Here is a 12,697-nt window from a genome sequence, read left to right on the forward strand (position 1 = left end):
GTAAAAATTTTTTGATCTCAATAGTCCTATGGAATTAAATTAAACAAGATATGGTTTCAGCACTGCCCCCAATGTTGTTGCTGTGAGATCGCAGTCACTCGGTAACAAAAATTTTGGATTTCTGCAGTCTGATATTCATCTGTCAGTAACATGTCCCTCTTTAATCTCTCATCATCTTTAGTTAAGACTACATCAAACCCAACTTGGTAAAAATCTCTAAAATAGCTCATCAACTGAAGACATCTCTTGAGAAAATTGAAGTCCAAATTAGGCTTATTCTCACGAGGCTCGGGCAATCACAACTACAAATGTGAAATCCACTATACTTCTACCAGTAGTCTGCACAGGAACATGTTCCTTCCTTGAAATGATGAAATCGATTTGAATCCCTTAGAATAATATGGCGATTATAGACGCGTGATATGAATTTCATTGCAGTATGGCAATCACCACAGACCCGTATGTTCTTATATATCCGAATAGGAGCTCCTACTGGCAGGTGAAGGAGCCCAAAAGCCACAGCCAACTTCTCACTGTGATAGGCAAGACCATGTACCTTAGCCTCTTCACTGACATCATGAAGAGCAAAATTCATGTCGGGAACGTATCCAGCTGCCTTTATCAACATTATCATTTCATCAACTTTAGAGTAAATTTCTTCCGTTTCTGTATGACTCCTATCTTCGGACATGAATGTGTGAACTTTGCCATTCATTTCTATCCAACTACGTCCAGGTTCCTTGCCAACTCCTCTTGATTTCATCAATCTTCTAACTGAAGCAGCTTCCTCCCACTTCCCAGTTGCAGAATAAATATTTGATAATATCACATAGGGGACAGAATCTTGAGGGTCCAATTCAAAGAGGGCCGTTGCAGCTTTCTTTGCCAGATCAACATTCCCATGTATTCTGCATGCAGCAAGCAATGCTTTCCACACAAATGCATCAGGCACAACCTCCATCTTATTCAACAACTCCTCAGCCTCTTGAATTTTCCCAGCTCTACCCAAAAGATCAATCATACAAGCGTAATGATCAGGACCAGGTGTTATAGCATAATCTTGGATCATGGACTCAAAGTAGTGGCGACCACGTTCAGTGAGACCTGTGTGGCTGCAAGCAAATAGCAATCCTATAAAAGTTATGAAGTCGGGTTTTACACCAGAAGCTATCATTTCGTCATAAAATTGAAGTGACTTTATTCCTTCACCATTTTGGGCATAACCAACAATTAAAGCAGTCCAAGAGATCACACTCCGTATTTCCATGGATTTAAAAACTTTTTCGGCATTTTCCAAGCACCCACAATGTGCATACAGTGACACAAGGGAATTATCAACGGATAAGGATGAGTCAAGCCCAGATTTAATGGAATTTGCATGAACTTGTTGCCCTAAATCTAACAACGCCAACTCAGCACAGGAACTCAAAGCACTGGAGACAACGATGTGATCGGGGTCTGTTCCATTCCTCCGCATTTTACAAAACAATTTAAGAGCTTCTTCATGGCAGCCGCAGTGAGCACAACCAGTGATGAGGGATGTCCAGGAGATGACATCCTTCTCCACCAGAAAATCAAACAATCTAAATGCAAACTCCAAGCTATTTTGTTTAGCATACATATCAATAAGAGCATTACTCACAAGTGTATAACCCTCAAATCCAGATTTAATAACCAAAGAGTGGACATTCGTACCGTGAGTCATACCATTTGTGGAAGCAAGAGAGTTTAGGACAGAGGGGTATGTAAATTCATCAAGTTCCATATGTTTTTCATGCATCATTTTAAACAAAGATAATGCTTGCTCTGGAAAACCCTGTCTCACACACCCAACAATCATGGCATTCCAAGAAATCACATCGTCAACCTCCATCCACTGGACCACTTTCCAAGCACTACCCAGGTCCCCACATTTTGTATACATATCAACCAATGCACTTTGAACAAAAACATTAGCTCCAAAACCACCACGAACAATACAACCATGCACCTGTGACCCTAATGCAAGAGCAGAAACAGCCGCACAAGCCGACAATACACCTGGAAATGTATACTGGTTAGCCTCAACCCCTTCTGCCCGCATGCTCCCAAAGCACTGAATTGCTCCAACAGCATCACCATTTCGGGAATATCCATTAATCATTGCAGTCCAAGTAACATGATTTTTCCCATTAGACATGCTGTGAAAGAGATCTTCTGCTTCCAAAATGCGCAAACACTTCGTATACACATCGATGAGACCAGTAACAACAAAAACATCCTTATCAAAACAAGTCTTGACGGCATAAGCATGAATCTGTTCACCTCTTGAGAGCAGACCCTTTATGGAGCACAGCCTAAGTACACTTCCCAAAGTGAACTGAGTGGGCTTATACCCCTCATGCTGCATTTCATAAAACAACTGTAAACTTTCAATTTCACAACCCATTTTGCAGTACCCTGAAACAATTGATGACCAAGTAATTGCACTCTTTTTGGGAGTCTCGTCCAACAGTTTTCTAGCTTCGACAATCCTCCCTGAATCCGCATACCCAGCCACCATCGTATTCCACGTAAACTCGTCTCGCTTAGGCATTCCATCAAACACTTTTCTAGCTTCATCAATTTTACCCAGTTTCAACAATTCACTCAAATATTTATTCGCATCAAGAAGTAAAGCTTTTGTACTAGTGTCAGTGCTCAAACTTCTACGTATACATTTCACTAAAACAAATTTGTACATTAACCCAATTCCTAGCTCCTGCAGCCGTTTGTCAAGCACAATATCGTAAAAATGACACAAACAGAAACCCGAAAGAATTAAGGATCATTTGGAGTTGAAGGCCCAAAGACAATGGGCCAACGTGGAATCGTGGTGAACTTAGGCCGATCTTCAGACGTGTTCCTCGAATAATCTAGCGATTGAAGAGGACAAACAAATTTCTGACTCTGTTCTTGGCTCTTCAATGCTGCCTGTCTTCACTCTTCAACCATACTCGTCGGACCAATACATCACTTCTTTTATACCTTCCACAATATCAAATGTCTTATTTATCCTCTTAAATTAACAATTGTAGAACTTAGTTTTTTTTAAATTAAATATTTAAACAAAATTGATCTTGTAAATATATATATATATTAAGATCAAATATGTTTATAAGATTTAATCTTAAATTCGACATAAAATATTCCGTAATTAAGCAAAGATGTTTTAGTTTTAATAAAAAAATAATTAACAATTTAAGTAATTAAAATTTCAAAAACTAAAGATTAAACAAAAATCTCGTGTGCAATAAGATATTATTGATTTGTGAAATTTAAATTACCAACTACTCAATTTAAATATTTTAGATAAAAATAAATAATTACATCTCTATTTTAAAATATATATTTTATAAAAAATAAAACAAAAGTGTATTTATTTATTTACTTTTAAAAATGCGCGATATTTTTTTTTATTTTTAAGTCTTTTTTAATTTAAGTTAATCAAATATATTTATCCAATCTTCAAGAAAAGACAAGTCTCATTTAATCAATTAGTTAATAACTTTTCTTTTAGTTTAGATGAATAAAATATTTTTTTTGTGATTAGTATTTGTATCATATCATACTAATTTATTACTTTAATTTAATATGTAATGCTTGAGTTATATTTTAATTAATAATACATTTCTTTTATGTAAAAAAATACATTAATTTTTAAATTAATGTGCATGTTAGGTATTGATGTAAGTAAAAAGTGTTGGCTAAGGAAGTTTTTGGATTAGATATTTAGCAAGTTTAATAAAAAAAATCTATAAAAAAAATATTAGCACTCCAATAATCAAGTCAATAATTAATTATAGAAAAATAAAATTAAAAAATAACAATGAGTGTTTAGAGAGTGAAAGAATAATTTTGGTACGACGAATACTTGAGTAATGAGCTGATTTATGTGTCTATGTTAAGAGAACGTCACACTAAGCCAAAGGGGATTGTAAATAAATAAATAATTGATTATGAAAAAAGATTTTTAAATTTTAAAAAAATGAAATTGAGGTAGTAAAATATATTTTCATTTAGTTATTACGTATTAATCAGTCACAGTCAATCACAGTTGATGATCTTCAAATCCCGCCGTCCGATCAATCCTCCACCCAAAGACGGAGAGAGAGAGAGAGAGAGAGCAGTAAAACTCATCAATCATCACTTCCAAATCTTCAAAATTAAAGAACGAACCAGAACACGAACAACTCCTCCGCTTCAAACCATGTCGTCAAACGACAATCCCTCTCCTTCTCCCACGCCCACGCCGGCCGTCGACACTACGCCCTTACTGGGCGACCAGATCTTTCGCACTCGCCCCCGCTTCCTCCGCCGCCCGCCTAGCCTTCGTGGTGCGGCTCGCTTCCTCCGCCGGGCCAGCAGCCGGGGCCGGGCGATGCGTGAGCCTTCCGTGCGTGTTCGGGAAGCTGCTGCCGAACAAATCGAAGAACGCCAAAGCGATTGGGCTTACTCCAAGCCAATAGTAATCTTGGACCTCGTTTGGAACCTCGCGTTCGTTATCGTCTCCATTTCTGTGCTGATCATGAGCCGCCATGAGGATCCTTCGATGCCGCTGAGGCTTTGGATTGTTGGCTATGATCTGCAGTGCATTCTCCATATGGTGTGTGTTTGCGCCGAGTATAAGAAAAGGTATTCGCAGCGGAATTCAGAGGGGAGTGAAAGGGGGCAGCTTAGGTATAACCGGAATTACTCCAATTCGAGCTCCGGAAGTGATGACATGGAGTCTGGGGATTATGTTTCCGAGCGCCGGCAGAGTGATGATGAAGCTAGGTAATTTGATTTTCTTTTCTTTTTTTTTTTTTTTTTGTGCCTTGCGTGTTTTAACTTTTTGGTGGAATTTTGTTAGTTCTAGGAATCATGTTAATTATAATTTCAAAACATTATTTTTACTTGCGGAAGCATCGTGCATATTATTTATTGACTTCAGTTGCTTATGTTAATATGTTATTTCGAGCAAATAAACTAAAGTGAGATGACTGTTCCAAGGAGTGATACCAATGGAGCGCCAGTGCTCTGCTTGAGTGCAGTATATTTAGTCAAGCAAAAATGAAAAGTGAAACAATGAAACTGGATTACCCTTGCATATTATTTTTTAGAGAAATTAACTATCAATTTTGATTCTTCATTTGAAAAAAAAATGAAGAAGAAGAAGAAGAGAGAGAAGAATAGCATGGAAACAAAATCAAGTAATGGAGTGTATGAAAAGAGCAATTATGAGAAAATATAAGAATGGTTTCAATTTGGTTTTCCACACAAGTTTAGTTCTGGGATTTGCTTTTATTGGTGATTCTAAATCGTAATTGATCAAGTTTCCTGTAATTGGAAATGAGTGTATATGTGTGTGGGCTCGACTGTTGATATAGTTGAATCACAACAATAAAGAATTGCTGTTTACGTTTCGGCAGTAACACGTTGTCCAGATGAGTTAATTCAGATTGGCCCCACCAGAAGTGTTTAACTTAACTAGATGTCATTGCTTCTGCTTAAATGCTTGTTATAGGAGGTTTAGTTGGTACTAACAGTCTCATTTGATGAGGCCAATTGGGAACCACTTCTATATTTGTAAAGGCTGGGTCTCCAGTTCAGTTAAGGCATTTCCCTGATGGTCTTTGTGTCTTTCAGTTGTTCCCCGATGCATTTGCATTGATCCCATATGGGCATCAGGCTCTCTTTGGTGAGTTGGGTAGACGGAAACTAGACAGTTTCGAAGTAAGATGGTTATGGAATTTGGGTTGCTAGGAGCATTCCACTCTAAAACTTTGGCTCTGCTTCTAACATGGGCTTTGAGTGGGAGCTGATTTTCCTGCTGGCGGTGTCCCCTCAAGTCGCTCTTGCATGTATAGTTCCTCCTGCTCCTATCTTCATTCCAATTGGTCAAGAGTTTGGCCATCACAATAGTCTATTTTTTCTAATGGACTAGTTTTCTTGCAGAATTTGGTGCTCTTGGCCTCTCTGTCCAGACCTATAACGTCACTAGGTCGACATGTTTTAAGCTATTATTTCCTCTTATTACCATGGGAGTTGTATTGGTAGTGCTATGTGGAAGAATGCATATTTGCCCACCTGTATTTCTCTTACCTCTATTACTAGAATGATCACTGATTTATTTAACTAATTACTGGGGGCAGAAGACCTGCACTGCCCTCATTCCATTTTTTAATGTTTTTAGCCTTTTACTGCTATAATGTCTAAGTAAATAGTAAGACAAGCAGGCATACAAAATGGAATCCATATTTTATGGTTCAGAGGTAGAGAAAATTAATTATATATCCATGATATCTTGCTGTTATTTTTTCGCAGTGTTGCTAGACATCTGGAGTCTGCAAATACTATGTTCTCATTCATTTGGTGGATAATTGGGTTCTATTGGGTATCTGCTGGCGGCCAGAGTTTGACTAGTGAATCACCGCAGCTTTATTGGTTTGTCCAAATCATATCTACTTTTGCTGTTACAATCGTGACATAGTTGTATTTCTGTTCATGTTTTACCAATTACTGGTATCTTGCAGGCTTTGCATCACATTTTTGGCATTTGATGTGTTCTTCGTTGTCATTTGCGTTGCTGTGGCATGTGTCATTGGAATTGCTGTTTGCTGCTGTCTGCCATGTATTATTGCAATTTTATATGCGGTTGCAGATCAGGTAGTTTATGTTGTAGAATTCTAGTCTTTGTACCATGAATCTCTGGTGATTGCTTGTGGTTCTATACAAGTGTGACCTTAATGAAGCCCAAAAAAAAGTGCACTGAGAGAAGAGAAGGGAGTCTGGATAAAGATCAAAAGTTCAAGCATGCCCGTGGACAAGGGCAGTCCACATCTGTTTAATCTTTCATACCTGGTTTTCTTGCTTATTTGAACTTTCCCATTCGCATTTTACATTGTTGTTAAGAGAAAATATAGCATATTTACAATAAATTTAAGGGTTAATTACACGACATTACACTTCAAAATGCTTTTGAAATTACACTTATACCACACCCTCTTTGAAAATTCTCCATTTACACATGACCCCTTCCGTTACGATTTGGACAAAAAATGTTAACGGTAACAAACAAAATTATATAAATTTACAATTTTACCCCTCATTTAGCATTTCTCATGTATATTTTTGTGTTTATAAAGGGATAAAAGTAATATATATACATGGACTGATGTTAACATCATTACGTTTTTTCCCTTATAAGTATAAAATTATTACATAGGAATGTTAAATGAGGGATAAAATTGAAAATTTATGATTTTTTTGCTAACATAAGCATTTTTGTCCAAACTCTAATTAAAGGGTGTCAGGTGTAAAAAAGTGAATTTTCGGAGAGTGTGTATGTAATTTCGAAACTTCCTTGGGAGAAAGTATAATTTCGCATTTTCAGAGAGTGTCTAAGTGTTATTGACCCTAAATTTAAACAGTAAGAATCTTGTGTGAACTCAATTAATAATAAGTTGATGGATTTCCAAGGGTTCTTGTATTTCTTTCTGAGATGTACGCAACTGTATTTCACTTTCACTACCATATAAATCTTCTGTGACTGTTGTCATCAGGACTCTACTACTTCTGCTACCGTGATAATCGCTTATGTATCTGACTATCTGTAAACCAACAAAGAAAACTAAAGTATTGGAAGAAAACTAAGTGGCTTCTCTTTTTGGTGCCTCAGTTTTTATTTATTGATTGACTATGCTACAGGAAGGAGCTACTAAGGAAGACATTGACAGACTTCCTAGATACAAGTTCCGGAAAATTGGTGACTTTGAAAAACAAAACGGTGAAATTCAAGAATCATTTGGAGGGATAATGACTGAATGCGACACTGATTCACCCACAGAGCATGTTCTTCCTCTAGAGGATGCTGTATGTCCAGTTACACTTTCATACCTGCTTTGGATACAACACTTTGAATGCATTTGAGATTCTGGTAGCTGTTTATACCTGAACATCATTAGTTTAAACTGATAAGTTGCATGTAGTGCACATCATGCGACATGGTCATTTATCAAATAGGCGTAAGCCGTAGAATTGCAATGCTGTGTGTTTTTTAACATTATAGATTTTATGCTGCCTTAATTATTTGGATGCTTTTCTGTTAGAGGAGTTTGAATCAAGGTTTTATTTCTCCACCTCATTTGTTTCTGGGCCACAGACCTTTAACTGGCTGACATGCATATGCAAACATGTTTGAGATTTCAGCAGTTTGGTGACTGGAATAATATCTCATTACAGGAAAAGCACTCGACTTCTAAATGTCTCTTGTTTGACTGCAGGAATGTTGTATTTGCCTTTGTGCCTATGATGACGGAACTGAACTGCGGGAACTCCCCTGTCTCCACCATTTTCACTCAGCCTGTATAGACAAGTGGCTGCACATAAATGCCACCTGCCCTCTATGCAAGTTCAATATACTGAAAAATGGCAACCAAAGTGGCAGTGAAGAAGCATAAATAGAAAGCAATTGGCAAACAGCAAGAGATACTCGTGTATTTTGGATGTTAGGTGGTGCTGTTATACCAAATATCCGGGTCGTATCTTTGAGTTGCAATGTGACGGCTTGTTTGTGTACCTGTTACAGCCCTTTTGATTGTATATGGTTTTCGTTAGTTATGGGAACTTCTTGTTTCTGTGCCACAATAGAAATGGGAGTTGAGACTCGGAAATCACTGATGAAACATTTGAATTCGTTGAAAATTACGGTGTATGTAATAGTATTTTGTGATGTTAAGGAGAAGCCCAAGTTACTGCTGCAGATAAACTGAATTCTTATAACAGTGGAAGCAGAAGAACCACAATGTATTAATGCAGATGTTGGCATGGCTATAGAAATAGGTCACTGTACATCTTAGTTATAGTGACGGCCCATTTTAACTGCGTAATTCTTCTTATTTCATAGTGTAAACTTGTGTCCCTAGGCTCGCTTTGGAGAATTTCTTTTAGCTCAAGTGCGTAGTTCCATTTATTCGTAAGCACCCTCATGACAATTAATCCACCAAATTTTTTTGGATATGAACAACTCTTTCATAGGTAGGCTTTCACTGAAGATGAAATGGACATTTATACCAGGAATTCTTCCGTAAATTGTCGAGCTACAATGAAGCGGCTCAGAATTGTTTGGTGGGCAGAGTGAAAAATTTCGATAAGGAACAAAATAAGTAATTTGACACGAGGGCTCAGCAGCGCCGCATTTCAGTCTGAAGAGTCAGAAGAAGGCGACAGACCCAACTATCGCATTTGGTTCCGCAGCTGTCATCATCGCCAGCGTCTGTTGGAATTTGCACCAGCCGGGAATCGAACCCGGGTCTGTACCGTGGCAGGGTACTATTCTACCACTAGACCACTGGTGCATGTTAACTGCTACATTAAAGATAACTGCAAAAATTGCCATCAGATAAGAAAAGGGTTTAATATAATTTACTATGATATTACAAATGAGTAAATTACTCTTTTATGGAAAAATAATAGTAATTTTATCCTCCTATATCTTTTAAAATAAAATAATTTACCTCCCTAAATTAATATTCTAAAATTAATTTGCTATATTTTAAAAAATATAAAAAAATAAATTATTAATTATTTTTATAAGAGGATAATTTATATATTTAGGGTCTGACATCAAGTTAAATTACATCATTCCGGATGAGAAAAGGGAAAATAAAAAGAAAGTCAAAGACAGAGAGGAGTCCAACTTGATAGGGATTATTTAGGATATATTCATCCAAACCTATTCACATTTCATCAACAATTACTCTCTCTCTCTCTCTCTCTCATGAAGGAAATGAATATTTCTTGGTGCTTCATCACTACAAAGTTTATACTAATTTTTGTAATTTTCCCAACTAACAATCTTTTTCACAATTTTATATTAGAAAATAACATAAATATGTAATATCAAAATAACTTTGAATTATTAAAAAAAAAAAAGAACTTATACGTAAAAACTTAAAATAAAATTAGTGCTTTTTGAAGTAATATAATTAAATGTATATAGGTAATACATTAAAAAAAAAAATGGGTACATTTTCTTTTTTTTTTATATAATTTTTTGTCTTTTTTATTTTACATTTATATTCTTCCATCCAAAATTGGATGAGCATAAAATTAGTGAACTTGAAAAGAATTAATTTCATATACATCTATTTTTACATTCCCTCTGAAACATGAGATTTTTACTTATACATCTCTTTCTACTTTTCTATATTCATTTTTCACGGAAACAAACAAAGCTCATATATAGCTTTTTATTTGAAAAATAGTTAATGCACAATGTCCGCTACTCATCATAGCTTTAGATTTAGTGTCATCATACTATTTTTTAGTAATTTCAAACTACATTTTAAATAACTCTATATTAAACAAATATAGTTCAAAACTTTGGAATTTAGAATCATCCAAATATATATATATATATATATATATCCAAAAAAAACTTATTATTAGAATTTGAAATTCATAATTTCAGATTATGGATTCAAATCCAGCCTCCAAGAATTTCTGATATTTCAAATCTAAATTTGAACTTGTCAAACGATATTGATATATTTCAAATTACTTCTCCAAATTCTTCGCTTAAATCCAATGGTTCCAAATATAATATTAAAGAAATTGATCAATTGTACAACAAGTGTGATATTTGACACATAATAAACCTAGCAAATCAATCGCCATACCCATTTAATTACAATTTCTCCTCCATAAATAAAAAAATCTTTAATTTCAACCACAACTAAGAAAAGAAAAAGAAAAATTCAGTATCTATACGAGACGGGAATACCCGTAACGATCCCGTCAGACACCTTAGCATCCGCTGTTGGAACCCCCATCCAGGGCCGCGAACTGCCGGCGTATCCCATGTTTCCGCTCCCCTTCACCTTCACCGACAGATTGATAATCCCATTTTTCTCGCCATTAGAGTCCCTCAGCCTGTAACTCAAGAAACTCAAATAGTTCTCGGGCAAGTACCCACCCGAGAAATCGGATACGGGTATATTCGCGACTCCGATCAGCCTGCTGCCCGCGTGCGCTTCCACAGTAATGAAATGGGCATGCAGGGGCAGCTCCATGACCAGCTTCTCGTTCCATGCAGGGTAACTCCCGCCCTCCGGATCCACACCCGTAGATCGGGAGTTAAAGGGGTCGGTTTTTACGGTGACGGACACGTTTTTCTTGACGGGTCTCCGGCTTAGGAGCAAACCCTCACCAGAAATAACAGTAACCTCAATCTCCTTGGAAGACGGCTTTTCCATAATTTCTGTTTTCCAAAAGATTATATGATTGTATGTTATGTGGGTGTGAAGATGAATGGAAAATGGGATTGTTGAAGAGCGGTGAGGGTTTGTAAGTATATAGGAGTTATGTAAGGAAGGAAGGTAGGGAGAAAGGAGAGGGAAAGTGATGGGGTGTTTCTCTAGTAAATATGAATTTTATATGCTGACTGGCGTGGAGGAATTGGAAAAAGCCTGGAAAATGGGATTTTTCCTTTTCCCCATGGGGTGGGTTCAAAAATTAAAATTCATACTTAAAATATTTTTCAATTGGCTTTTATAAAATTACAACCATATTTACTGTTTGAGGACATTATAAAATTAATGATTGAAATTATGAGGAAAAGGGTATAATATTAGCTTAGGATTGAGTCAATATATAACTTATATGTCTTATTAAATATATTACAAACTTTAAGTCTAATACATTACTATGTCTAATTCCAAACACTCACGTTATAAGCTTAACAAATATTTGCACTTTATATGGTATAAAACAAATTATAAAAACTCATATAAAGTGAGACAAGCACTCGCGTATGGTAACACAAATCTCCACATATTTGGTGGGATTTGAACCCAAAATCTCAACTTGTTCATAAAACTTTAGTCTTATAATAAACTACTACATGAAACATCATTTCTGAATTTATTATAAATTAACTCCTCAAAGACCTTGTGAGAGAGATACACAAGTGAGGGGTAATTATTAATTTGATAATGGGCTCTAAATCTATGTTTGGATATGGAAAGAATGAAACATAGTATTGAATAAATGATGTAACTTTTGTAATATTTAATGATAAATAAAAGAATCAAAATTGACTTGCAAATGAAAAGACTTGAGGAATCCAGAGGCAACAAGAGACAAGGATGGTTGGTGTTGGTGTTGTCTTGCCTTGACTCTTCTTCATGAGTAGGACGTGTTTGTGAATATGTTTGTGTGGTGTGGTCGGAGGAGCGCACCTCTAATCTAATTTACGCTGCCATTGACTTTGACTTCAGCCATACGCCCCCGCCCCCGCCCCGTAAATATTCAAATTCTCCTACTTTATTTTAAATACATAATATTTTTATAATTAATTTTTACAGGAAAGAAATTTCGAGGATGATAATGAGTATTATGAAAGCATGCATGCAGTACTAATTCAAAACTTTGACATTTAATTCAATGTGTTTTTCATTTCTCGTCTATTATTAGCAGTTCCGACGATCTTGCTGCCGGAATGCACTTCCACTGTTGGGCGTTGATCGAGAGATAAAAAGACGAGGAAGAAGGTCTTTTCCTTAGCGGGTTGCTTCCTGTTAAGGAATAAACAAATAACAGTGACCTCAGGCTTTTCCATGCATGAGAGCGTATGTGGTGTGTGAAAAGTAGTAATGAATATACAGATGATGAGAAAGGGGGAAAGGGTATATATATA

General features: G+C 36.3%; 3 protein-coding genes and 2 non-coding genes across 5 annotated transcripts; 1 reads left to right on the forward strand and 4 right to left on the reverse strand.

Annotated features, from left to right (window-relative positions):
* Positions 1–98: 98 nt before the first annotated feature.
* LOC105172098 (Tetratricopeptide repeat (TPR)-like superfamily protein) lies at positions 99–3,005 on the reverse strand. The gene has a single exon (XM_011093440.3). It carries the CDS (start codon positions 2,720–2,722, stop codon positions 329–331), a length of 2,394 nt encoding a protein of 797 aa, XP_011091742.1. The 5' UTR covers positions 2,723–3,005; the 3' UTR covers positions 99–328.
* Positions 3,006–4,106: 1,101 nt separating this feature from the next.
* Positions 4,107–8,767, forward strand: LOC105172105 (E3 ubiquitin-protein ligase At1g63170). Its single transcript, XM_088884243.1, has 5 exons — positions 4,107–4,794; positions 6,325–6,444; positions 6,534–6,666; positions 7,708–7,872; positions 8,283–8,767. The coding sequence occupies exons 1-5, from the start codon at positions 4,229–4,231 to the stop codon at positions 8,457–8,459; spliced, it is 1,161 nt and encodes a 386-aa protein (XP_088740369.1). The 5' UTR covers positions 4,107–4,228; the 3' UTR covers positions 8,460–8,767.
* Positions 8,768–9,178: 411 nt separating this feature from the next.
* LOC148789535 (small nucleolar RNA snoR114) lies at positions 9,179–9,270 on the reverse strand. The gene has a single exon (XR_016062633.1). It is a non-coding gene; the product is annotated as a small nucleolar RNA snoR114 (small nucleolar RNA).
* A 15-nt stretch (positions 9,271–9,285) lies between these two features.
* Positions 9,286–9,356, reverse strand: TRNAG-GCC (transfer RNA glycine (anticodon GCC)). Its single transcript has one exon. It is a non-coding gene; the product is annotated as a tRNA-Gly (tRNA).
* Positions 9,357–10,578: 1,222 nt separating this feature from the next.
* LOC105172112 (BON1-associated protein 2-like) lies at positions 10,579–11,354 on the reverse strand. Its single transcript, XM_011093451.3, has one exon. The coding sequence runs from the start codon at positions 11,253–11,255 to the stop codon at positions 10,758–10,760; it is 498 nt and encodes a 165-aa protein (XP_011091753.1). The 5' UTR covers positions 11,256–11,354; the 3' UTR covers positions 10,579–10,757.
* Between the last annotated feature and the right edge of the window lie 1,343 nt (positions 11,355–12,697).

Source organism: Sesamum indicum, linkage group LG1 (assembly GCF_026168435.1).
Source record: "Sesamum indicum cultivar Baizhima isolate 11 linkage group LG1, ASM2616843v1, whole genome shotgun sequence".
NCBI classification, from domain to species: Eukaryota; Viridiplantae; Streptophyta; class Magnoliopsida; order Lamiales; family Pedaliaceae; genus Sesamum; species Sesamum indicum.